This window comes from Nematostella vectensis, chromosome 5, assembly GCF_932526225.1.
Source record: "Nematostella vectensis chromosome 5, jaNemVect1.1, whole genome shotgun sequence".
In the NCBI taxonomy this organism is placed as follows: Eukaryota; Metazoa; Cnidaria; class Anthozoa; order Actiniaria; family Edwardsiidae; genus Nematostella; species Nematostella vectensis.
Window position 1 is genome coordinate 9,053,703 of NC_064038.1, and position 27,559 is coordinate 9,081,261.

The 27,559-nt window shown below is 40.0% G+C and overlaps 3 protein-coding genes across 4 annotated transcripts; 1 reads left to right on the forward strand and 2 right to left on the reverse strand.

The window, feature by feature from the left end:
• Window positions 1-1,360: 1,360 nt before the first annotated feature.
• On the reverse strand, window positions 1,361-10,823 carry LOC5518166 (tRNA:m(4)X modification enzyme TRM13 homolog). Of its 2 annotated transcripts, XM_032362782.2 has the most exons (13): window positions 10,649-10,823; window positions 10,500-10,543; window positions 10,325-10,391; window positions 9,138-9,200; window positions 8,962-9,031; window positions 8,325-8,431; window positions 7,324-7,402; window positions 6,607-6,695; window positions 6,112-6,190; window positions 5,922-5,996; window positions 5,166-5,489; window positions 4,857-4,932; window positions 1,361-1,947 (listed from the first exon to the last, which is right to left on the reverse strand). In XM_032362782.2, exons 1-13 carry the CDS (start codon window positions 10,787-10,789, stop codon window positions 1,770-1,772), a joined length of 1,392 nt encoding a protein of 463 aa, XP_032218673.2. In that variant the 5' UTR covers window positions 10,790-10,823; the 3' UTR covers window positions 1,361-1,769. The 2 variants fall into 2 exon arrangements, with proteins under 2 accessions (XP_032218673.2, XP_032218674.2); XM_032362783.2 differs by lacking the exons at window positions 10,325-10,391; window positions 10,500-10,543.
• A 492-nt stretch (window positions 10,824-11,315) lies between these two features.
• On the reverse strand, window positions 11,316-25,756 carry LOC5518167 (acetylcholine receptor subunit alpha-1-B). Its single transcript, XM_032362801.2, has 8 exons — window positions 25,603-25,756; window positions 25,003-25,092; window positions 21,671-21,834; window positions 17,229-17,273; window positions 16,436-16,545; window positions 15,429-15,573; window positions 14,370-14,575; window positions 11,316-13,316 (listed from the first exon to the last, which is right to left on the reverse strand). The coding sequence occupies exons 2-8, from the start codon at window positions 25,073-25,075 to the stop codon at window positions 12,599-12,601; spliced, it is 1,461 nt and encodes a 486-aa protein (XP_032218692.2). The 5' UTR covers window positions 25,076-25,092; window positions 25,603-25,756; the 3' UTR covers window positions 11,316-12,598.
• LOC125563152 lies at window positions 18,366-21,432 on the forward strand. The gene is made up of 2 exons (XM_048728047.1): window positions 18,366-19,136; window positions 19,244-21,432. The coding sequence occupies exons 1-2, from the start codon at window positions 18,773-18,775 to the stop codon at window positions 20,974-20,976; spliced, it is 2,097 nt and encodes a 698-aa protein (XP_048584004.1). The 5' UTR covers window positions 18,366-18,772; the 3' UTR covers window positions 20,977-21,432.
• Window positions 25,757-27,559: the final 1,803 nt, after the last annotated feature.

Below are 27,559 nucleotides of genomic sequence, written 5' to 3' on the forward strand. Positions count from 1 at the left end.
CGGCCAATTCAGAATCTGCACTTTCTGTTGCATCAACTTTTCAGTCAATTATTAATCCATAATTAATTTATTATCAATAAGTTATTCATAACTAATCAAACCTAAATAATGTTTAATCTTGTTTATACATGAAATCTGGTACAAAAGCGAATAATAGCTTAGATTCACCGACAAAGACCGATAATTCTTCCCGACAAATTATGAAAATTTTAATTGACTACCGACATGCAGACCCCCCCCCCTCATTCAGACCCTGTTATAAAGCCTCAAGAAAATTGGAATTTTCATTGCGCTCTTGAGACTTCAAAAGTGTTATTGTAAGAGTGTTCGCTCTGAAAAAATGCTTTTATTTCGCTTGGTTGAATATCCCCTCGCAGTTACTGTCGAATCCGTTATATCGCGACGCCGCATTTTCATAGCCTGTATACAAACCTCCGTAATTCCTTTCTTACACGCTTCTCCGTCGTATAAGAAAGGAATTTTAGAGTCTGTATACAACCTACATTTTCAAACCATTTTTTTTTGTCTTTTAGTATTTTTTGCTCCGCCTGTCAAATTATTCTAAGCCAATCAGATTCTTGCCATCTTTTGCCTAGTACTGACGGAACAGAAAACCAAAACAAATCGTGTTTTGAAAACGCGGGTCGCGATACAACGGATTCGACAGTAACGAACAGCGAAAAGTGTACCAATGCTCACGCAACAAAACGCCATAGTAAAACATTTTAAAACTATTTTGCGATGAAATTAAAATTCGTGTAAACCGCTATATTTTGCAGCCAATAGCCATCTTGTTCAATACGGAAAAACTCGTTATAGCGAGAAATTTTGTGACGTCATTTCTAACGAAAAAGGGGGAGAGCAGAAAAATTCTACCGCAATGTTTCGAATAAACCGCCTTTCTTTTAAAAAAAAGCGCCCTCTCCCTAATAAGCGTCACCCCCTCAGATTTGGGAATAAGAGCCCCATTCCCAATAAGCGAAACTTCTCCTTAAAAGGTTATAATGAAAAGCACAACTTGAATAGTGTAAATCTTCATTTTATTTAGCTCGCATTGACATTCTCACATCAAAACACGGGTCTAATTTTTATTTCTTAAACTCCTAAATATTAAGAGCGACATGACGGAAAAACCTGGAAAATTCGCAATTTGAGATAGAGAAAGAAGACACAATTTCTTACAATGGCCATCGGTTCCTTGTATTCCGGACTGATTTTTGAAACACGAATAACGTGAGTCCGAAATGCACATACCCAGATTTTTTGCTTTTTAAGATAATTTTTCCTTGATCATCCTTGCGCTATGTATGGGCTCAGGGACGGAAAGCTCAAATTTCAATGACACTTTACAAAAGTCGCATCAATTTTAAAAAAGTCGCATTTGATATTTTGTTTGCTATTACTCACTAAGTACTTAGATAAATTTTCCGCCTTATTAGATCTGAAATGAGCTTATTTGGAGCGTTAAGTCATGTTTTTCCGTCACGTCAATAAGAGCGCATTCGTTTCATTCGTCTATTTACTGTCGTATCAGTCTATCACATCCAAAGTTTTGTTCTCTATCGATTCTGAAGCTGGTATTTTCGGCCGAAATAAATTAAGCCCCCCCCCCCCCCCCCCCCCACAATAAGCACCTCTTCAATAAATGCCGCCCTAACCCCCAAACATGTCGTTTAAAAATCGTATCGCTCACAGGGTCAATTCTGGAGGTGACTAGCCATTACTTATGTACTAATAGATGGCCAGCCAATAAAAACAGAGGTCGTGTGTCACGTGTTCGCTGTGGCTAGCAGTACTACATTTTCTAAGGAAACGGAAGAATCGACGTAATATGCTAATGAGGTATTGAAACCCTTCTCGCGTAAGTACCACACGCGACCGGCGTCCAATAAGCGCTTGCACTGGCGCCCAATCTCTTCACGGTCGGCAATGCTCAGACCAAGTCCCCTGAAACAATATGATGTTGATTATTATTACTGTACGTCTTGATAAAGGAATCAACAAGACGGGGGATGTGAGAGAATATTTCCGCTTGTTTAAATCTCATTCCGAAATTACTTCAACCACTGCGTTAATTGATCATCTCCATCCCCAATGCCAACAATGTCAATCATCAGCATTATTACATTCGTCATCAGAAGCATTATTACAATCATCGTAAGCAGAATAATAATAATAATAATCATTTCATAACCTTACTTATCACTACCATCAACACCATTGTCATCATCCTCGGGGATGAAAGAGCACTGAAAGACGTCTTCTTTCTTTCTAGCGCGCTCCCTGTGTGCCCGATCTCCGCGACGCCCTGGGTCCCCGAGGATGCATTGTCATCATCTTCAATCAGCTACCAGTTTCTTGCCACATCTTACCCACGCCTCAAATCAACATCATTATCATCATCAACAACATCAACATCATGCTCACCACCGTCATCATTAGTACTATCATCATCACTGTTGACCAGTTACTGTCCAGTCTCGCCACCACATCTTGCACAATCCCCCATTTATATAAGCTCAGAAACCCCCTTGTAACGCCACAAAATGTAATAAACCACACACAATGTAATAGTAACCTAAAATGTTATACCTTTTGACGCAAAATGTAATAGTACCCCCGAAATGTAATATGAATTTTGAAGCAAAATGTAATAACACAAGTAACCCGAAATGTAATAACTTTTGACGCAAAATGTAATAGGCTAAAGTAACCCGAAACGTAATAACTTTGACGCAAAATGTAATACCTTTTCAAATAACCCTAAATGTAATAACTTTCAACGCAAAATGTAATATATGTGCATCGCTCATTTATTACCCGAGGGGGAGGGGGGATGGTTTAAAAGAACTTATACTCGAAATTCAAACTTTAAAAAATCAGTTTTTCCCAGGGCGAGGTAGAAAGACAAGGCAACCGGCGCGCAATACGATTTTGGTTTCACCGAGCTGTTTGTTACGAGCTGCTCAGCTTTGTATTGGCCAATCAGATCATTGACCTTTTTCGCCCAGTGCAGCCGTTTTGCTCTCTGTCGCGACAGGAAAAACACCGTAGTTTCGAAAACGTGCGCTCCTTCATATCAAAAATTCTTGTTACTCGGGCTTCCTGTGGTATGGCCGGGCTTATAAAATGCCGATTGCTTTTTTTCACTTTTAACGCGCTAGTTCAAAAACAAAACGAGATTTTGGAAATTTAGATTTAGAAATTTAGATTTTTAGGTTTTCATAATGTTTATTTGCTTGCGTTTATTTCTTATCGCCTTCGAATAACCAATAAAAATAATTAAAAGACATTATTTTTTTCTGAAATTGGAGTTGTTGGTAATATAGGTTTACATTATCCCGGTATAAATCGAATTCCAGTTAGCCTCTCTTGACTCTTCAGCCTCTATAAATAACATAGATATGGGGTCAGGCTGAGTCAGAAAGAGGTAAAAACAGGGGCTCATAAATAGGGGCGTCACTCTTCAGTACTGTATGGGTGGGAGGGCCGATTTGGTAATCATGCTATTTTTAGAAACAAGGATCTCGCGTGTCTTTGTATCTATCTCCATTTGGCACAATATCCAATATCCAATGGCGAAAGTTTGTTATGCCGGAATAGTTAGCCGCTTTAGCGGAACATCGCCCTTCCACACTTGAACGAAGTCCCGTAAGTTCATACGAAGTCTAGAAAAAGAGCATCAGAATTTATATCAGAGGAGAGCAACCACAAAAAGCAATGTTTCAATCAGTTGAGGATAAAAAATGTACGCCGAAAAAGTGCGGTGGCGACGAAAACGAGGACAAACTTGAAACAACCTCCACGGGCCGCGAAAAACTACACCAGAAACTCCTCTGGAAACAGAGTGAAGAAAGTCTTTTGAAAAACTTTGTCGTTAAGGCGGAACAATGGAAGCGTTGTTAGAAATGGGTTTTGTGTCTGATTTGGTCGAGTTAAGCCCGCAACACTCGGTGTTTCCTGCAAGTGAAAATCCCCCCCATCTATTCGCAATCTTCTCGTCGAAAATACAAGCTTATGATGAAGAAATCGGCCTTTTTCGTCCAGTGCGGATGCTTTTCGGCTCAGATGGATCTTGGAAAGTGCAAAGTGAGTTGTTTAACCACGTTGTAATAGATTCTGGACGAGTGAAGTTTGAAACAGCAGGTGTAGCATCACTTGTCGCGAAATGGTTTTCACCCGCGCACCCCTGCGTTGATTGGCTAGTTCTTGCAGGATCGTTGTTCCTAAAAATAGCGTGATAACCAAATCGGCCATTCCAAATCTACAATACATGAGTGACGCCCCTATTTATGAGCCCCTGGTCAAAAAGTTTGAATGCACCAAATACAAAACCCGAAATAATCACAAAAAAATATATTTTCATCTTTACAGCCAAATTCGTTGTTGCGCGACCACGGCGAATCCAAAATCCTTGTCTCATTTGGAAATAGTGCGTAGTCAGACAAAAGCTTTGGGTGCGGTTTGTCTGGTTTTGATTGTTTGATTTGATTGACTACGCGCTATTCTCAAACGAGGAAAGGATTTTTTTATTCTGGGAGGTCGCGCGACAACGAATTTGGCTATAAGGTTATGAATATCAAAATTGAATTTCGAAGATGAGTTTTTTTCAAAACATTCCCCCCTCCCCATCGTGTAATAAATGAGCGGTGCATGTATATTACATTTTGCGTTGAAAGTTATTACATTTTGGGTTACTTCAAAAGTTATTACATCTTGCGTCAAAGTTATTACATTTCGGGTTACTTCAGCGTATTACATTTTGCGTCGAAAGTTATTACATTTTGGGTTACTATTACATTTTGTGTGGTTATTACATTTTGTGGCGTAACACTCCTTCTTTGCTTATCACTTACTTGTAGCCTGTTTGGGGTGGAGTATCGCCTTCATCCATGCTGTCACTCATACACTTATCCTGTACAATTTGTGAATCTAGGGGACAAAGCTACACATCAAATCCATAAACACTCGCTTAGATCAATGAAGAGTTCAAATAATAAAATCTGGTTAGGAAATGAACCTAAAAATAATTGCAAAAAGGCAGAAAATAGAAAACGACTATTACTGTAGCTTCACCATGTAAATAATAAGGGAAGAAAAACCAGTGCATTTCACAGTTAAAACCCCATTTTTTTGTATCATGTACACTTATCGCATGGTCTCACCTGATTCATCAGTGTTACAGTGTTCAGCCTCCTTACTGGATCCCTGTGGTGGTCGCATACCACAGGTAGCCCAGCTACTCATACAACATAACAGGTGAAATTCCTGTGGTGTTATCCCTAAAGACTCCAAAAAAGGTCTCCCTACATAATGTGGCCAGTAACACTGGTGGTGACAGCACAGGGCGACCACAATACCAATCACTGAAGGGCCTGCCGCATCTAATTTACGGCGCTTTGCGTCTTTTTGCTCTGACTTTAGGGTACTGTCTGGTTCAGTGGCTGAATAGCCATGTAATGTATCCAGCAAGCAGCGGAGGGTTAAATCTATAAGAGATGTGACAAACAAGTTCTGTGATTGAGTAGTTTTAAAAAGCTTAGTACTATCTTTCAGAGTCCCAGCTGCAGTGGCTTAAGTTGTCAAAATGCACGAAAATTATTGAAAATCTTAAAAAAATGTACCATACAATCTATGATACCTCCCTTGTATGCGCTTGTACAATAGTTCACTAATTAAAGATGAAAAAGTTCATTTAACAATGAGCTCACTCTCATGGTACCATAAATAATCCTAAAGGATAAATACAGCATAGATATATTTGGAAAGATATCTCAGACCTTTGATAATTTTGATTCTGGATACTAAACTCTGAGATAGAAAAACTGCTAAAACTGAATCTGGTGATCTTAGAAAGCCTCCATTCCATAAATTACATGAAATCAAGTAATGGATTTGACAGGACACTTGTCAATACCAACCTGTTGCAGTCCCACACAAATGTTTGCTAACAGCAACAATCCTTCTTGCTTTATCCCCTAGATGAGGAAGCTCCCCTATTGAAAAACAGAATTAATGCTTCAGAAATTTCAAAATTATTAGGTTATTTTGGAATCCAAATGACAATCAAACATTTACTAAAACGTCACTTAGCTGTCACACCCTACACACCTAAATTAAGATGCTCAATATCTAGTAACACTCTTTTAAAATCTGGTCCATTGTCGCCTCTTTTATGACAAGAATCAAACTGAAAACACAAAAGGGAGAAAATAATGTATTGCAGAAGACCAGACATTGCCTATTTTCAAGTCATGACAAGAATGTTGGGGGGATGGGTTTGCTGGAGAGTTTTAGTTTTCTATATAAAATCTGACTCGCAAAACAACAAGCACAACACATCTGAGAATCGGTCCAAACCAAGGACTTTTGCATTTTATCTTATGATTGTGTATGAGTGAGAATCAGCAAATTTGCTTTTGTGGTAACATCCTATTGAGAATTAACTTGATAGATGTCACCATGCATATCTCATCATGTATTATCACTTAGCAACCTGAACCAAAATACCCAATGAGCAAACTTTTCACGTTTGTTTGTTCTAATGAAATGACACAAATTGCTTATGCCTGTTCATATCGTTTGCCTGTTATTATTTTGACATACCTTGTATCTGTTACTGGCTCTGTCAATCAATACATACTCCACATTGCCACCCTCTGGGTGAGCCTGCTGTACCCAGTGAGACAGCTTGCCTGTGTGCATCAAGAAGGATAACATCAAAATAATGCATCTGTCTCCATTAACTAGGCATACTAACATTATCTTATACCACAACTAATACAATGGCAGAATGAGCCTTCATGAAATTATTCTCAACAGTGGCAGATCTAGCTTTTTTCTGAGACAGGGGCATGGGGGAAACAGATTCAAAGGATCATCACATGTTTTGGGAACTACATCCAAAACTAGGAAATACAGGAACTCCAACTATATAATTCCTTCATATTATAAGCACCAATTCAAGACATTAGGGTTATGTCAGGGCATACACCCAAGAGATAAAACCAATTTTCCTACGTAAAAAAAAGTCCTAATTCCTCTCCCTTAGATCAACTTTTGCTCTTCAAAACGATATCTATCTCAAATATGTCACATATTTATTTTTTTTTTCCACCAAGACTTATTGCACTGTATAATTTCACCCTAAAGCCTAAAGATCTGCGTATAGCAGACCTCAAAATATTGGGGGACACAATACAGAAATATTAAGAAAATATTTGTGGCATAGCCACAACCTAATGGTCATTTCCTTTATAATTTTTGAAAATATTAGGGGTGCATGTGCCCCACCCCCTGCTACGGCCCTGTAGATAAACAAACCTTTTCCTGCTCCGAACTCCAGGTAGACTGTATCTGGTTGAAGAAGACCAAGTCTCTCCATGTTACCAACAAGAGATGCCTGCATGCACAAAAAAACAAGCCATGTCAACATGCATGTACATGGTCGTAGCAAGCTTAGAATTATTGGGGGGGGGGACGATACAGAAACATTTAGAAAACAATAGGGGCACAGCCACGCCCCTACTACTCACATATCAAGAAAATTTAGCCAAAAATGTCATTTTTGCCAAACATGGTAACTTCCATATAAGGAAACTAATATGTTCCTTATTTGAAAAATCTGCATGATTCTTGTCATTTTAAGGTGAGCAGACCCCAGGGGCTTCGTAAACTTTATGACTTGTAATCAGAAGAGAAGCTACCATGACTGTCTCAAGTCAATGGAGAAAGTATTTGAAATTTCCTCAGTACCAGACCCCCAAAACGACAACGTTTTCTTCATATGTTTTCTTATAATATTTTATACTATTAGGGCGGGGCATGTGCCCCCAGTGCCCCACCTCCTGCTACAGCCCTGATGTACAGAAACAACTACATTACCATATATAGTACATGATTTAAACCATGAAAGGGGTAATGTAATCATGTGCTAGCGAGGCCACCATGACAATTGTGGTGTAAACCAATAAAAAACAATGAGGATGCAAGAAATGTACTATCTGTTTGTCATATGCTTAACTAGTTTTAAGTGCATATCATTGCATTTCAGAATCCTGTTTTTTATGTCATGTCAATCAAAGCTCTGGTTCTAGCATTCTTATTGGCTGATTTTCTAAAAGATTCAAATTGGTTGGCATTCTTATTGGCTGATTTTCTTAGAGCCTCAAATTTTTTGGTATTGGCTAATTTTCTTAAAGATTTATATTGTTTAGCATGGTAATACATGCCACACTAGTGTATAAGAGCCAAAAGGTTGTAAAGTTACAGAGTTAGAGGTAACAAAGCAAGAGATGCCCCATGGTCGACCCTTTCTTGCTTACCTGCTGTTTAAGGTGTTTATGGACCGAGGGGCCGTAACCTTCCTGGGACATTTCTGCTTTGAAAGCATCATGTGACATGATGTGAGGCATAACCTCAAGATTATTGTCTATAAATAGAAATACAGTAAAGTCAACACACAATTGAAAAAACCACACCCATGGCAATAAAACAGTTTCATTCAGAATCTCTGCGAAGGGAGGGGGTGGGGCTTGAATAACATGATTGGTTTTTACAACTTGCAAAATTTTAACCAGTAATGATTGTTCTACAGTGAAAGCTTATAGTAAGTGCTTGTTTTAGTTGCAGCACCTTATAAGTACCCGTTTCAAATTATAGGCCCCTCTAGGCTTTAAAATATGGAATCAAAAAATGCAAGATATTTTAGCACCAACAAGTTACAGTTACTGGTGTTATTGAACAAATTTTGTGTTCAATGTTGAATTCTTATCGCTTGTGGTTTTGAAAGTTTAAATTAGCTGCATGCTTCAAATAACCCCCTACTCACCCCACAGTCCCCCTTATTACTTTTAAAATAAAATCCATGCCCAGGGTGCTAGAACAAGCATTTATGTTAAGCAAACACCTTCATAGTGTTCCACTATGATCATGGTATTGCTGGTGGTGAGTAAACAGTACCTTTAAAGAATTTTTTCAACTTATGAATAACTTTGGAAATACAGTCTTGTGGAAATGATGACAATGGAATCTATTGAGATTATGAATTAATTAGAAATAAAAAAAATATTTATTACAAATATTTATTAGAAATATATAAAGAACAGGTGTATATCTTCTCAATCTTCTCAATTTACCTTTTCTTCTGAAGATGGTTTGTAGTCAACAATGCCAGAATTTATATTCTTTGCATAGTATACCTAGAAAAATGATTACAAATTGATATTAGCATTTTGGGAAACATTATTTATATCCTTTTGGCTACAATACACAAGTATTCTGAAGCTGCTCCTTTTTTCTGGTCTAAACAAGGGACCACAGCAGAATGTGTTCCTACGTGCCTATTAAATGTGCGATAGATAATATTAAGAAAATAAACCACTTTGTTTTGCAACACCTCATGTGTGTTTATTTTGTAGGGGGAGTCATCAGTTGCGCTGTTAGGGGTGTGGGGCTAGCATTTATGAAGTGGATTATGTTTTCGTTTCATTGGCTACAGACTGCCCAAATATATCGGATACACTTAGTGTTAGCACAAAGTGAGAGGCAAGAAAAATAGAGGGGAGTAAAACTGTGTTGGGCATGATGGCTCTAAGCAAATCAGAAAGCAGTTTCGGAGGTGCATCTTCTCCCTATGCATGTAGTAGTTTCCTTGGAGATATTTCGACTGAATGTAGAGATCCGTGACAAGAACATGAGCAATGTACTGTATATAAATCCATCACAAATAACCTAGCCATTACAAGAAATACTCTTCGTTTTATTGTGTCCAGGGTGGTTATATTTAGTATTCACCTCACTGTGGCTAAACTAGGATAGTGTGTCTGTTCGTATGCACTTGTCACAAAATACTTGGTATGCTTTGTCGACATCAAGCTTATTTACAGGCAAAAAAGCCAAATGTATTGAATATTCTTCAAGGAAATAAAGTTGATTACTGAATTGTCAAATTGGAAACCAAAGAAACGTACAATGGAGAACTCTCAAATAGTGACTGTGTTGTAAGAAATACATGAAAATACTCTCTATCTTTGGAAAGGATTCGGACATTATACGAACAAACACCCTGTTGACAAACATAATCTGCTTCATAATCCAAGCCCTACACCCCCAACAGGGCTACTGATAACTCCCCTAAATAGAAAACAAACACACATGACACGTTTATTTTTGTAATAATATCAATCACACATTAAATAGGAATACATCCTGCCTTGCTCATTTGGTCTAAAAAGACTTTCAAAAACAAGGAGCAGCTTTTACATGGAACAAGATATTTATGCATATTAAAATAATTTGAAAAATTCGAGTAAATAGAGCTTACAACATCTGTCTTTTTCTTAACATTACATCGCTTTAAATGGTTTTTAAGTTGATCTTCATATACTGAGCTGAAAAGAAACAAACAAAAAGCTATTGTACGTGGCAACATAGCGACACCACAATGTAAACAACAACAATAACAATAAATTTGTTACGAAATTCCATTTTGTGCTTACTGTTTTGGGTCCAATGGACATGGGATTCTTTTACGATTATCCTCCTGTAAAAATACACATGCATAAACGATTCCTTTAAAAATTCGCGCGCGTTTTTTATAACTTATCTATCGAATGTTGATCCGTGAAATATAATCATTCTCACCTACCCCATGCTCTCCGCTCAAGTGCATGTGCTCCCCGCAGTATTTCTTGCCCTTCCCGACGATCATTTTGCAGTAGCGATTCTTTCTTTTCACGTAAAACCCGCATGTTATCCTTGTAGGTTGTGACTCTTGTTCGTCCGCCATCTTGGATTCTCAGTTGTACTACGCATGAGCTCACTCATGCGGGCTCACTCGCTTACTGCTGCAATGTGTTGCGGGCTCAAATTGTAGTCGCTAAATTTGCAGCTAGAGGGAGGGGGTGGGGGCGAATATCGGCACTGTGAACGATAAGAGGAGGGTCCGTTGTTATGGAGGCGTTGGACAAGCTTAACTGAAAACTTCACGTTTTCGATTACTATACTTTATTAAGACCTCGATAAAATCAAATTGTGAAACAACAAAAAAAAGCCCAAATTGCAAAAAAAAAAAAAAAGTTTTGCTCCAAAAGAAAAATGGTTTTGCGCCTTTTGAATTCTGGAGAACATTTGAGTGATATTTTTATCTTTTTCTTTTTGTTGTTTAAGAGTAAAATAGTTCATTTTACTGCTGCCTGCTTGCGCTTGGGGTTATTTGGATTTTGTGTGTGTGTGTGTGGGGGGGGGGGGGGGGCAAAGCATGAAAAGAGCAACGTTATTTTTACGCGTCGAGATAATCATACACAGTGCAGGGCGAGACTAATTTCTATTTATTTATTTTTAAAGAAAATACTACAATACCATTCATCAATTGTTTCGAAAAGTTACATATATATATATATATCCCCTTCAACGCAGAACAGGATGGAAGGGCACTGGGGGCCGCCTACCCAACCCACCACACCCCTCTTTAAAAGAAATGAAATGACCAGCTAGAGGGGCTGGTCGGGATGAAGCCCCACCACTTTTCAAGAAATTGTCATATATTTCTTATATTCAGGCCCCTCAGTTTTGTGGTACATGCGGTTCTTGTATACATACATTCCTCGAATAAGCGCCATGACGATAATCTTTAAGCAGTTAAGTTGAATTACCGGTAGTGTAACATATAACCAACATACTTGACAGATACAAAACTAAAAAAAAAAACTACGGGTATAATATTAATATTAGGCGCTTATTTTGGGCAGTGAGTAATCAAAAGAAAAGTAGAAACTCTTCGCATTTCCACTTCTTTCTCCGACATTAAATCTTATTGATTAGACGCATACCCGGGAATTATATATTTCTATAAAAAAGACCACTTTTTGTTTGTTGACTTCAGCCCCAAATACAGACTTAGTATAAGGTACTGTACTATCTACATATACATATTGCCTGTGAGTGTTTTCACATAAAGTCTACAAGTACGTGTCCAGAAAAGAATGCAGGGGGTAAAGGGACAGTTATTTACTGGCTGGTTTCAAAATGGCAATCAATCTCTCATATCTAGAATTATTTTTGCTATTCAGTAAATAGACCACAAGACCCATCTAAGTCTATGAACCCCCATAAAATACAGAAAGCGCACAACACAATCATTCTTCTAGCTATTTGATATAAAGCCAATTCCATTTCAGTGGTTTTTTACGTTCTTTCTGTATTCAAGAGTTTAACTTGCCGGCAAATAAAATGTCTGAAACCACGATTCTGCCACGTATAAGAAATTGGAATCTCCCAGGATTTAGACGCAACAAAAGGTCATCGAAGCGGAGGGTCCACGGGCGTGCTAAAATCTAGACTAAGGAAACCATCAATTGTAAACAAAATTCAAATTATCCTTAAAAGATAAACAAAACTTAATAACTTCCTTTTTTCATGATAGAAACATGAAATACTAGAAGACAGTAACTATAACCTAAACAATATGACAACCCGTCCTGTAACATATGTATAGGTCCAGAGCCCTTGGATCCCCCCACCCCCCTAAAAACTCCTTCTTTTGACACGCAACTGTCATAGTGGCTGGAATTCTGTACAGCAATGCCATATTCCTCCCTCATGTACTTGGAATCATGAGATAAAAAGATAATAACGAGATGAAGAAGCTGGTCCCCGCGATGTAACAGAAGAACCTGTCCAATACGAGAGCCGCGAAATGCCACGCCTCCTTCTTTTGCCTCTTCGAAGTCTTCGACGTCATTTTCTTATGAAGATCTGTTAACTTCTGCTGTATGTCTTCCAGCTTCTCGCTAGACGGGTCTTTGGGTAATGCGATTCTATAGGTGGATAAAGGAGCAATGTTACAAAGTTTGCACTTGTTGTGGTTCATTTTCGGCAGTATAGGGCTACTAGCGGGGTCAGCATCCTCTTGCACGGGCCTCCCGTTCTCCTCCGTCGAGTCATATATGGTAAACTTACGTATCTTCATCCGCATCATCTTCCCCAAGCATTCAAAAATCACAAACTTGACCCACTTTGGCAAGTCCTGCCCCGGGTCATGATAGTGGTAAAACTGTAATGTTATTGAAGTAGCAAGTAGGCATACAGCAACCTCGAAAAGAACCACGTTGAAGAATTTATTGATAAGTGGCGTGACTTCAGATGTCTTGGGTATGTTCTCTGTGAAGATGAGCATGTAGACGGTGAGACCGAGGAGAAGGGTGATGACGAGAGCGATGCGTTCACCGGACCCAGGAGGTAGGGAGAATGAGAACACGGAGAGAGTGGCGAGCAAAATGCAGGGTAGTATGAGGTTCAACACGAAGAACAGCGGCCTGAAATAGAAAAAAAAGATGATGTGGCAGTACAGAGGCCTGGAAAAACAGGTCACCATATTTCGAGGCAAGATGCGCCCCTGAGATAGAAGACAGGATCCAGAGGACGCATTCATACAGGGGCGAAGGAAGGGGAGGGGCAGGGGGTGACTTTTGAAAGGGATGGGGGCAGCGCCCCCACTTTTCTGAGCGGATGTTTTTTTATATATGAACGTTTTTTTAACCAACGGGTTTCAAGCGGTACATATTCAACCGACAACAAATTGATTGAACAGTTGAAAATCCCGTGCATAAAAACATGGGTTATACCCCGTTCTTATAAATAGCGCTTAAGAATTTGACACCACCACCCACCCCTCCCGCTGAAACCACCAACCACCCCTCTCCACTTATGGGACCACTCCTCCGCCCTGTCATATGCAACAACGGGTATAATAGCGCAAGTTACTTCAAGTTGTATTTCAAAATTGTGTACATTTCAAAAAAGTGAAAGTAGTGTGTCTATTGAAAGTTTCTTTGAGGATGTTAATAATGTAGAGCGGATGGCCCATTAGCACGAATTCAAATAAATCCTATTCAAGCCCGTACCCATGATTTTTCTTGGGGGGGGGGGGGGGGGGTGCGAAATCCGAAAAAGTGGACCTAATTTTTCCGGGGGTGAGGAGGGGGGGAGAGTGAGTTCTCTGATAAAAATCTGACCACCCCGAAAAAATAAAAAGGGATATTTTATCCCTTTGCAGTATCTCCACGGGACGTTTATTGTCGAATTTGACTACATACCAGAGTGATCTAGCTTATGCTTTATCGTTTTGTCTACAGATAGCAAGTCTATTGAGAACCAAAAGCGGACCTTCGGCCGTTGTGGGGGGGTCCGTTAGCACCCCCTGCACCCCGCCCCCCCCCCCCCGCCCACTCCCCCCCCTGGGTACGGGCCTGCTATTGTCTTTTAACGGTTGACGTTTCCGTCGGACCTCCGAAAGTAAACTGGTGACAATGCGGCTTCAAGCTAGTTAGGGATTCCTGTGTGAATAGTGTTATCCTTATGCCACCTACCTCCGCCTAATATGGACCGTGTAGGTGACGTCAATGTATGGCCAGTAACAGCACGAGTACTTCACCACGTTCCTCCTCACCTCCACGTGCATCATCTCCCACTGTCCGTTAGGAGTGTACTTGGACAGGTCTGGCTCTTTCTGCTTGATGTCTAGGGACAGGAACTCGCTTGTGTATGTCCAGGAACCAAACACCAAGCTACAATTCTATAACAATAGATCGAAGTATATTATTCTTTTTTTCTCAGCGCGCTTTGTTGTTTTCTATATATAAAATATTTTTTAAAGGGGCTAGGTGAAAAAACGACTTGGGTCAAGTCTTTTTGATAACGGGTTGGCTTTATTGCTTTTGCGTCGGCTTATTGCTTTTTCGCTAGCAGAACAGTTAATACTAGTGCGATTCCTTCAGCCCGGGAGGGGGGGGAGGGGGGGGCCGATAAAAACAGACGAGGGTGATCGTCGGCAAAATCGATTTTAACCCTAAGGGATAGCACTTTTGGTGTGGTCTACAGAATTGTTCACTCTAAAAGATAGCAAATTGGGAGTGGTCGAATGCGAATTATTAACCCTAAGAAATAGCAAAAATCGGAAAAATTCTTCAACACCCCTTAGGAATTTCAGTTGGTTGAATTTTATACCCTAAGAGATATCCGAATCGGGAAAATCCCGAGGAGATCCAGGCCTAGGTTCCCTACGACGACTCTGGTCCACCACAGGAAACCCGAAAAGAGAACGCCTGATAAGGTATTTACATAAAAGTCAATCTTATGTCGGTTATTTCCTTATTAGGCATTACATACCATATTTGGGAGTCCGCTACAATCATTTTTTCGCTTTTTATCATCCTAGAGCTTTGGTTTGTAAGTCGAGAAATTCCACGTAAACTTGCAGGATTTCGTGTTTACTACGATTAAGCTGGCAGCCATCTTAGAAATAGAGCCTAGTCCCTAACGTTTAAGAATATCAAAGGTCTTTCGCGCGCTCGCCCCAGGCTTTTTTAGACCATTTAGAAAACGACAGCCATTGATTGATATCCCAAGATCATTCCACGTGGTCGTACCTGTTTGTCGAAAGGGAAGTAGGTGATGTCAATTTTGCAGATTGATTTGACCAATGTCGGAGCGTACCATTCAATGGCTCCCGTATTATGAAGAACAACCTTGGTGTCGAACTTGAACATCTCGCCAATAGTGTTTGAGTTTATGCTAGGATAACATGCAGCATTTCATCATCTTTATCATAATCATGTCCAGCACCACAACCACTACCATCATCATCATCATCATCATCAGTGCCATATAGCAAAGTCACGAATATTGGGAGGATTGGGAAAACAAAATTTTATAGCATTTCAAATTATTAGGAAGGTACATCGTCCAATTATCCAGTCTCCCACGGCCATGTCATATATAATCGTCGTCACAAACACGATCCAATCGTCCAATTATCCAGTCTCCCACGGCCATGTCATATATAATCGTCGTCACAAACACGATCCACTTCATCATAATCATCGTTAGCATCATAATTTTATTTCAGTTGCTTTCGTTTGTTTTGCAATTCCCTGTCATGTTGTGCAGTTCTTTGCAGCATATCCCTCATTTGGTCTCTATTTCGTGCAATCTTTATACCCCTGTTTCAGGGGCGGAAGAAGAAGACGGGCATGGGGGCGGCAGAAGGGGGGGGGGGGAAGTTTCTTTATATATTAACGCTTTTTTTTAAACCAGCGGGTTTCAAGCGGTACATATGCAACCGATAACAAATTTGTTGAAGAGTTTAAATCCCGTGCATAGAACCTTGGTTATCCCCCCACATTTTTATAAATAGCGGTTAAGAATTTGAAAACACTATCCACCCTCTCCCTGAAACCACTACCCAACCCTCCCCCCCAACGTTCGTCCCCCCCCCCACTTATGGGACCACTCAGCCGCCTCTGCGTTTCTATTATTTTCATAGTAACCGGGCACAGTTGACACTTTCCTAGGAGAGAGCAAACACCCGATAACTCCAACTAATGTCAATTTGGCGTTCGAGTATATCTGGAGTCAGCTGTATTGCAGAGCTTACTTGTTGTAGAGGACGATATCCGGTAGCCAGATGAGGTGGGGGGAAAGGTTTACACTTGTCTGACCTCCGTACTTCGACGGGTCCCATCGTAGGCGAGTATTTGACCAGAACTTGGGTATAAAAGCAGACAGGATGAGAAGACACGGGGTTCTAACAAACACCTTTTGCCCATATGTGAGGTAATAAATAGATCAGGACAAAATTGTGTAACACTCTCCCTTATCCTGGTAAGTTTTTTAACACGGTAGATGTGCCTTTCAGGGGGAGGGGTAGAAGGGACTGTACCACACATCCTTATGTTTGTGGTACTGAATAGATGATCTACATGGCAAATATGCCTTTCAAGGGAGGGGGGGGGGGTGTAGGCAAGTTCCTTGTTTAGCATATAACATCTATGGCTTAACAGGCCCATACCGAGGATTTTTTTTTTTGGGGGGGGGGGGGGGGGAGGGGGTGCGAAATCTGAAAAAAAATGGGGGAGTGAGTTTTCTGATAACAATCTGACCACCCCCGAAAGAACAAAAAGGGTTTTTCTGCCTTTGCAGTATCTCCACGACACGTTTATTGTCGGATTTGGCTACAAATAAAGTCTGGCTTAAGGATTAATGATATAGTGAGAGTGATCTAGCTTATGCTTTATAGTTTTGTATACGAATAGCACGTCTATTAAGAACCAAAAGTGGACTTTCGGCCGTGGTGTGTGGGGGGGTGGGAAGGGGGGGTGCGTTCGCACCCCCTGCATCCCCCCTGGAAAGGGCCTGCTTAGATGTTAATGTTACAATTGTTTTCCTACCTGTCGTACCCATATGTAACTGGTCATAATCTGGTTTTTGCTGTCCTGTGAAGCAACAAAAACATTTGCTGTTCGTGTAAGAAAGTTTTTTTTTTAAACCAGAAGCAATTATTTCTCTCTTTAAAATATTTCTTTCTTTATTAGACACCTCACTGAAGTTCGGCTTCTGTTTTGAATTATTGAAATATTAAATCAAGTTCCGTATGCAATGTTTACTCTGGAACAGCATCAGAACGAGTTAGTAATCACCAACAAATAAATCATTTATTATCAAAAGAAGGCCGCGTGCTCAGTTGCGTATTAGTTGAATTTAGTTTTCCTTAGTAATGTGGTATTGCAAATCTGCTGTTCCTATATTTAGACTCGTGGTTAGTTCTGTGGTTAAAAACTAGTACTGGCGTGTTACCAGAATATGCCAGAGGAGGAGTTCACCAGTACTCGGTCATTTTTTGACAGGGATGGTTAGCTTTTTAACAGCCAAGGCTGGGCTCTCCCTCCCACCAGTGCCCACTCTTTGCTTGCGGTTTTCAGTATTCTGAGAACTGTCGCGTCAATTCCCAACAGCTGAAACACCTTTCAATCATACTATACTGGGTAGACAAGACGGAAATACATGACGTGACGCGTCAAATAAGCCCATTTCACATCGAATAAGGCGGAGAATTTCTCTGAGAACTTAGTAACTTATAGCAAACAAAATATCAAGTTCGACTTTTTTTAAATTGATGCGACTTTTTGTAAAGTGTCATTTGAGCATTTCGTCCCTGAGCTGATACACAGGGCAATGATGATCAAGGAAAAATTATCTTAAAAAGCCAAAATCTGGTTATGTGCACTTCGGCCTCACGTTTTTTGGGTTTTCAAAATCAGTCCGTAATACAAGGAACCTATAGCCATTGTAAGAAATTGTGTCTTCTCTCTCTATCTGGAATTGCGCGTTTTCCAGGTTTTTCCGTCATGTCTACTGGGTACCAGAGGCTCCAAGCTTCGCGGCGAAAACGTTTTGAGCGTGTTCGCTTCGCTCAAATCGTTGTCGCCGCGAAGCTCGGAGCCTCTGGTAACCAGGGTACTATCATACAATTTACGCTTACCAAAAATGAACCAAATGTTACTTTAAATGACGGAAGCGGTTTAAGGGGAGATTCCTATCAAAAAATCCAAAAAAATAAAAAAAGTGATGATTTTCTAATAAGTGCTTCTAAATACTGTTCAAGCATTATACTTTTCTGTTCTATACCTTTTTATGCTAAATTCTAAAAGAAATACCCATAAAAAAGACAAATACTGAGGCATACGATGTTGTGAGTTATCCGTTACCATGGTAACGAGATAGCTTTCTTTTGTTTTGCGCCCTTTTTTCAGCACAAAGCGACCCCCAGCATAAAATTAAATGGTTGGTTTCGGTTCCAGACTCCTTTGATGTCCATTCCGGCTATTCCAAAGCTAGTTTTAGAGGCCTGGTTGCTGTTTCAGCGCGTCCAAGTCTCAAATCTAAAATTCGCGTTATTTACACTCGACACACGAAAATTATACGCTTCTTAATCATGCCAAAGGGCTCAAAACACGGCTACAAACAATCTGTAGTCCAGACTAACACAAGAAAGAGGAAATCTACGTTCAAAGGAACTAAGAAACAAGACAAGAAAGCTCAGGATCAACCAGAAATACGGCAGGTTACTGAGATCGCGTTCGTCGGTGACGACGATGTTGTGAGCGAGCAAGTTCCTCCTCCTCAGCCAAGTGCTTCGGCTCAGAAGCTTCATGATGTTCTTGAAGATTTATCTTCTGATGATAGCTTAAATGCTTTTGAAGCTGAGGGTGAATCAGCCACTGGATATCGCTTTGTTTCGATGCAGAGTCTTCTCAACTTTGCCAAGCGATTACATGCTAACACCACGTGCGATGCTGGTAAGTAAAAATGCTATCTTATATACTTTAATATCACCCGTAACCGCTTCACTTGTCGATGGCTTAAGCTTAATTATGTTCCTAATATTGATCTAACTTTTCCCTAGGTAAATTTGAACTAAAAGAGATGACCACTAGTAGGCATGGAATGTGCAGCAGTTTGTTTGTTCATTGCCATGATTGTGACATGAAGGAGTTCTTGGCTACCGGAGAGCACATTGGTGACGCGACTGCTCCGAGGACAAACAACGCCAAAGACATCAACAGGCGGATTGTGTACGCTTCCTCCGAAATGGGCATTGGTATGGAAGGGGTAGCAAAATTATGTGAGCTTTTAAACATGCCCTTCACAATGGCCATAAACACATGGTATAAACACCAAAAACTTTTACACAATGTGACAAGGGAAGTTGCAGCTGAGGTGCTTGAAGCCAACTGTAAAGAGGCTAGAGAAGCAGCCATGCAAGAACTAGGCTCACTTGAAAGTGAATCAATGAATGTGGGCATTCCTGTAAGCTTTGATGGCACATGGTCAAAGCGGGGATTCACAGCAAACCATGCAGTCGGGTTTGTGATCTCCTCTACAACAGGCAAAGTCCTGGACTTTGAAGTATTATCCAAGACTTGCCATGCTTGTGACATAAAAAAGAACACACTTCCAAGTGATGAGTTTGAGGTCTGGGTAGAGGCACATGAGTGTCTTGGAAGCTTTGATGGGTCTAGCCCTAGTATGGAAAAGGAATGTGCAAAGAGGTTGTGGGGGAGGAGTCTTTCCTTCGATCTCATGTACAAGTACATGATTTGCGACGGGGACTCTAAGTCCTACGACTCTATTTGGGACCAGTACGGTGTGTGTGACACATGCAACAAGTTTGAGTCAATGTCCAGAGCAAGCACAGAGTACAAGGAGTGGCTCAAGTCTGAGGACTATGTGGAATGGGAGTCAAGTCACCTTGATGGAAGTGCTGACTGCAACAGAGTGGTCAAGCTGGACTGCATAGGCCATGTCCAGAAACGGATGGGCAAGGCCTTGTATCACTTCCAGACTTCTTCAAACAAATTAGAAGATGGCAAACCTGTGAAAGGGAGATCTGGCAGACTGACCAAGAATGCTATTGAAAAATTAAAAAAATACTATGGAAAAGCTATCAGGGACAATGTAAATAAGAATGCAAATACGCCGATAGAGAGAGACGCAGCCATTGCTCAGATGCAAAATGCAATCAAAGCATCCTGGTATCACTGCAGCAAAATCCCTGACAAGGAGAGACACCAGTTCTGCCCAGCCAACTCTTGGTGCAAATATAAGAAAGGTCTTCCTTGTGAAGACAAGGACTACCACCTGGACCCGGTGTTCATCAAGTGCCTGGAGCCCATCTATACTCGGCTAACAGATCCTGCTCTGTTGGCGAGGTGTCTCCCTGGCTACACCCAGAATGCCAATGAATCTTTAAATGCTTTGGTGTGGGCCAGGTGCCCAAAGCATAAATGGCATGGTAGGGAGAGAGTGGAGATGGCTGTTGGGTCTGCGGCTATCCACTTCAGTCTGGGTGCTACCGGGAAGCATGAAATCATGAGAAGGGCGGGGATTGAAGTGGGTAGTGATACAGAGAAAGAGAGTAAGAGAAGAGATAGGGAGAGAGTAGAAAAGGCAGAGAAGAGGGCTAGTGACCAGCATAGGAAGTACAGACAGGCAAGGAGTTTGGCAAGGAAGAGGGACGAAGAGCTTAGGTTAGAACGGGAAGGCACAACATATGAGGCAGGAGGCTTTAATGAGCTAGGACATAACTTAGGACCCTCAACTAGCCATAGGAGGAAGAAAAGGGCAAAGAAACATTAAGTAGATGATAAATTGTGATTCTATGGCAGTCTAATTTATTCTATACCAAGCATAAAGCCTAACTGGAGTGGTTTTGCTTTCAAAACTCATTTGTCAAACTTTAAGAGCTGATTTCTCAAATACACTAATTTCCGTATTAATTTATTGCCCCCCTTAAGTATCTTGACAGGTATTTAACGGTTTTAGCTCAAATTTGGAAGACTTGTAGTGTATAGTCCATATTACAAACCTATGGGAGCATTTTCAAAAAACTTAAACCTAGCCTGTGATATACCAGTATAAGTCTTCATGAAGAGGTTTTGGTTGCTATGGTAACCAGAATTGGCTTATCAACAAACTGTCCCATAGGTTTGTTTTTCCTTATGTCCATGATGTGTGTATGCAATATAAAGCCTTCAATGTAAATAGGAAGTGTAAAAAATGGTGGGGGCAGTTTTAATAAAGCGTTTTGAAATATTCCCTTTGAGAGTTAATATTTAACCAGGGGCTCATTAGTATTAACATATAATTACATGATGATGTAGATAACCTTATTGAGAACATTTGTACCAAGTTTTATGGAAATCAGACCAATTGTAATGAAATAGTCACTTTTTAAATACAAACCCCAAATTTGGCACTTCTTTGATAGGAATCTCCCCTTAAGAGTTTGAAACATCTGCAATAAAAATAGGAGCGAAAGATGCCTTCTTACCAGTTCGACAAGCTGAGCAAAGGCGATATCAAAGATAACCTTGATGGGTTGGCTGTGGTTTTTAATGGGAAGAATCTCTTTGTTCAGCTCGTATTCTTTTGTGATGTCCCGGATGAGCCTCAACTGGTGATCTTCCGATGACCGCTCGGTACTCGCAGACAGCTCTGTGGAGAATGATCAGATCAATGAGGAATAAGTGTTGTTATTTAATGTTAACTGCTTGCTGCCTGTCCATCTTGAACGTTTTAGAACATCAGAAGTTTCTTGCGCGCTTGCCCCAGGCTTTTTTAGACCATTTAGAAAAAAAACCAGTCATTATGAAACTCATTAAGGCACATTAGCTTTTCTCGTTTACCACAATGTTAGTTCGTGCAAATTGCGAACATACTCAAACCTGAAATTCGGCGCATTAGAATCTACTGAGGGAATTCAGTCAATAAATAAGACAGGGGGGGCAGGGGGGAGTTGAGGGAGGAAAGATTTCAACTCAAAGCACCTTGAAATTTCAAAGCCCCTCTTCCCCATTCGGTGCCTACTTTTTGAAAAAAAAAACATCAATTAATCGCAATTGTTTAAAATATGACCTCCAGCTTCAAGAGTTGTTGCTGTTGTTGTTGCTAGATAACAAAACGCCATGTGGGGTAGCGAACCACCCCTCCCCCCATAGTTTCGGGCCTGTTTTTTGTGTGATCTTTTTCTTGTTGATATATAGAAAAGTGAAGGGGGAGGTATGGATAAGGAACAAAAAAATCATTCACGATGAAAAGCCTGGAAAAAATACATGCAGCTCAAACCGCCATCATCACAGAGCAAACTTTTTCACTTTTTCCCTTTCTCACGATCTTGACTGAAAACTCCCCACACATAAAACGTTGTGTATGTAGGGGTGCAGTCATTCTTGTCGTTTTTCTAGCTCGCACGGCCATTTCCTTATTAGGCATTACATACCATATTTGGGAGTCCGCTTCATTCTTTTTTTCGCTTTTTTGTCGCTCTAGAACTTCGTAAATCGAGAATTTTCACGCAAACTTGCAGGAATTCGTGTGTACTACGATTTTGCTGGTAGCCATCTTGGAAAGCCTAGTCCCTAACGTTTTTGAACATCACAGATCCTCCGCGCGCTCGCCCCAGGCTCTTTTAGGCCATTTAGAAAAGCGACAGCCATTGATTGATATGATGTCATTGGGGGAGTAACCCTCAGCTGTATTTGTTATCTGTGAATCAATCTGTTTTGTACTATAGGGAAGCTGGAAGGTATCGATATTATGATTTAACAAAAATAAAGTATATACCTCGGTCATATCAGTGAAAATGTTTAAAAAGAAAAATCGAAAAGAAAGGCTCATAAGAAAGTCAGAGGCCCCTCCCCCTTTGAGGGCCCTTCTTTCAAAGCCTCACCCCCTTTATACCCCCATTATACCCCCATTAGATGAACACCCCCTAAATCTATCGCATCATGATGAAAATAAGATCATAGATATTTATACGGCCGTACTTGGTCATCGCGCGGGTACGCTGTGGTGTCACTCGCCAGTGACTGTAAGATTGCATTCACGGCCGTACTTGGCTCGCGCATTTTACTCACCGCTACTGAGCAACAAGGCAAATTGAAGCTATTAATACCTTTTAAAATCGCTCTTAAAACGCAAAGACCCGAAAAAATGCACTTTACAAAGACTGATGAATTAAACTAATTAAAATTCTGTAATTGCTAAATGTGTGGCGACAGTCTAAAATATATTAATAGCTATATATTGGTTATACTTTACTTCTATGATAGAACATTATCAAAGTATTTTCTTTCTCATCATCATCATCATCATCATCATCATCATCATCATCATCATCATCATCATCATCATCATCATCATCATCATCATCATCATCATCATCATCATCATCAACGAATACAAGCATCAGCGTTAATAACATCACCCTTTCTTGTGCGAAAGTGAGGCAAAACTAAATCTTCTTACACTCTGCAAAGCAGGAAAGCTTTGCATGTGTGTAATTTGCCCATGCACTTACTTCTCGACAGCAAGTTTGCGTACGCGCGTGACTGTGTCAGCAGCCATGTTTTGTTATCCAATAGCAAGACGTGTGAAAACATCCAGTTTTTTTAGCTATTTTGTCTAGCTATTGCGATATCCTCGATTGAAGTTTGTAAATAAACTATGAAACATTGCTATTTCGAGTTTTTCTCGTCTTCCAATATTGAACGAAAACAATAACATCTGTCTCAGGACCCTTTAAATTGGTGTCTTTTTCCAGCAGTTTCTATGACTGCATTCTGTGTATCGTCTAGACATTCGGCTTAGACAAAAAGGAAAACACTAAAAAGTGTTTAAAATCGATGCCCCGAAGCGTAAGATTATAAGATATGCAGACATAATCGGTCTAATAACATCGATAACATCAGCATTCTTGCAGTGTATTGTTGATACTAGGGTATCAGAAATAAGAAATCAATCGATATTATTTGTAAAGGCTCAAAATTTTATCCCCTGTAAGCTTTTTTGACCTTAAACTTTGAGGTAATAATCATTATCATACAGTCATACGTAGCTCAGTAGCTTTTGGGGGCTAGTTTTCTATGGAGACTCATTTATCACAGTAATTAAATGTTCAAGAGCTGCCTTTTGGCAGCCTACAAAATGGGAGAAATAAAAAAACAGAATCAAAGTACTTTAATTTACAAAACCCACCACACCCTACCACACTCTTTGCTTCCCAAATAGACTTCTTTAATCACCCTCAATTCTAGTTTTGATACCACAAGCAAAGAAAAACACATAAAAAAGCATTATATGTTTATTTAATGTATTTAAACGTTTTCTAAAAGAGCCAGGATATAAATAAGAGACTTCGGAGTTTTCAAGAATAACTCACCACTAAAAAAGTAATCATGATTTAAAGGTCTCTTTTGTAATTAGCACAATGGGCAATTAGAATACTGCTTTCTGTTTCGTAGACCATTTAAGGTAGCCCGCGCTTGATGGTCGCCTTGAATTCGTCTAGAAGAATCAACTCTTCACAGCACTTTCAGTTTGTTTGCGACAAAAAGGATTTATTACGTTTTAGTGGACTCGAGTAAATGAGAGATAGGAAGGGCAGTGGAGCACTTCATAAATCAAACGCCAAACATATGTCTAAAAGCGAATCGAAAATATCATACAAGCGTGAGTTCAAGCAACAGTTTGTTTTATTCTATAGGCATTAATTTTGCGCTTAAAATAAAGTAATTAGACAGTTACAAAGAAAGTAAAAGTCTATGCGTAACATTTATCAAATTATAGAATATATATTCACGTGGCTAGTGGAAAACGTCTTACCTGCCCTCGCTATTCCTGATAGCGATAATACCAGCAAAATCGCCACCGAGAACTTTTCCTTTGTGCCCTTCATCGCTCACGCGTCATGGCCTAAAACAACGCATCTACTTTGACGACAAATTTTCGGGAGCATTTTTAGCATAATTCATTAGAGCTCTCTAAAGCTTGCACCAAAACCAATGTTAAATGCCCTAAAACGTTTCAATGCGGTTTTTAAGAACTTCTTGAGAGATAAACCTTTGGCCCGCAGAGCTTTTCGACTTTGGAATTACTCTGAAGCATGTTGTAGAATGGATGGTTGATGAATGAAACTTTTGTTACAGGTTTACCCAAATCCCGACTAAAAATGAACTTGTCATTTAAATCACATTTTAAAAACAAAATGCTCAAGTTTGTTTTAGCCTCAACGGTTTTGTTTGCATAATGTTGTTTTAAGTGTGTTTTTTTCTTAGATGGTATCAGATAATTCAACCAAAGTATGTTTTTCGCTAAGGTAATGGTATATTCCCCAAGTTAAACAATGTAGTGAACGTTAAGAGAGCATATCTTGTTAGGTGAAAAAAAAAGTAAAATCAGCCAAATCACGGTGTTGCCACTAACCTGGTGTTTAGATGCGCTATCGATATAGAACTGTTGGCATATCTTCACTCTTCTGTTGTTTGCACAGTGCCAAAATAATATTCTGACGTTTGCAATCTGTGATAATGTTTAACGAGCTATTAACGTGAGTTATTGAGAGAAGCCCATTGTGGGCGCAAGTGGGATGGACTTTGCAATGGGCCTTGTCCCAGGGGGTGAGGGAGGCCTAAGCAGGGGAGGGGAGGGGAGGGGGGGAGACGCAAAGATGACTGGGTGGGGGGAGGGGTGATCGGTGAAAGAAAGGGGTGTGCTGAGAGTGAGGGATTTCGTTGTTAGATTTTATAATAATGAACTTTTTCAAAGGGGAATAAAGACATGTAAAGCCATAAATAAGAAGAATACACAAGAGATTACATGAGGGGGTGGGAGTAGGGGTGCCTATCATTTTTGCCTGTGAGGTTTATGACTTTATAAATTAACATCCACTAGGGCAAAGTCACGCTAAGCATTCGTTTTCATTTGCTTAAGGGGGGGGGGGGGAATTAGAAGGGGGGAGGGAAATGTCGGATAAGAGGAGACAGAAAGTTCTTTTCTGTTGAAGTTCTCTTCTGAAACAATAAGGAGGAGCCAAAGCTGTGTGGAATTTTCCAGAGAACAACCTCCTAGTTTCTCCTGATTAAGATGGTAGACAGATCGTTAACCACTTGTGGTCAACAAAACATGTTTATATTAATTTAATATTTGCATCAATTTTCATTTGTTAAAAATGGAATTTTGGTAAAGAAAATGGAAAGATAAAATATTACGAGGATATGGGTATGGAAGGAAATATTTTTATATATGGAAACGGAGGGAAATTTATTTATATAGATTTTTTTTTACAAATGTTTATTGTTATTAGAGAGGTTGCCGACGAGGATAGCAGACATGAATATTGCTGATGAATTACATACCACTTGACAGCCCATTTAGATGGGCATTTAACATAAGCTTTTAAAACACGTAAAAGCCGATTATTATAGTGCGGAATTACAAGTCAAGCACTAACTTTACCCAGCACACGCAATAGTCCAACTCCGCCAGCTCGAACTCTGGTAGGAGAATGACATCAATTCCAGTTATTGGAGTCTCACCGAGAATTACTAGGAGAACTTTCCACTGTGGCATTGGTGAGAGGGTTTAAAATTCTGGACGCAATATTGAGTGCGTGTGGTTATCGTGTGACGTTTTTAAGTAGCATTAAGCCGCCGGATTTTCCATGGCGACCTTCAGCAACATCCACAAGCAAATGGTACCTATGAAGCGGCCCCCCCTTGAGAAGAGGTTTAAAAGAGAAGAATAAAATTGGAAATAAGTTTACCTCAAGTTTAATAACCTGACTTCGCATCAGCTCACATATTGAAAGACATTTTAACAGTGTTGTTGGGTGATCTATTTAGCGGCAAAACTCTATTGCCGGTAATCGACCATTTCCCAAAGTATTGGTCATTCAAACACACTGTACCATATACCTCTTAAAGCAACCATCACTAGCCATAAGCGCAACTATTTTCTAGTCCCAAATGTGTTATTTACTGTATGGTGACAACAATTTAAGTTCCACCTCTTTAAAGCGACATAAATAATAAAACGAGCGCATAACAGTAATAGATATTTTTGTTGTTTTGTGTCGCTTAGTTTTTTTTTTTTTTTTTTTTTTCGCGGCTATTGGATTCTCGTTTTTTTTTTTTTTCGCCGCTAGCTGGGTTGCTCGAGTATTTTGCGCGACTAGGTGGGCTATTCGTTATTTATTTCTTTAGGGTTTTGCCTGGAGCTCCAATCAAGGTTCGTTAAATTGAATTCTTTCCCGAAATATTGTGGTTTGCTCGAAATTTTTTGTCACCGGCCCAATCATATCTCACTAAGCGAGAACACAGCACTGTTTTAAAAAATGCGAGTTTATCTGAACTTCTGGGGATCATTAAAAAGTACACTTACT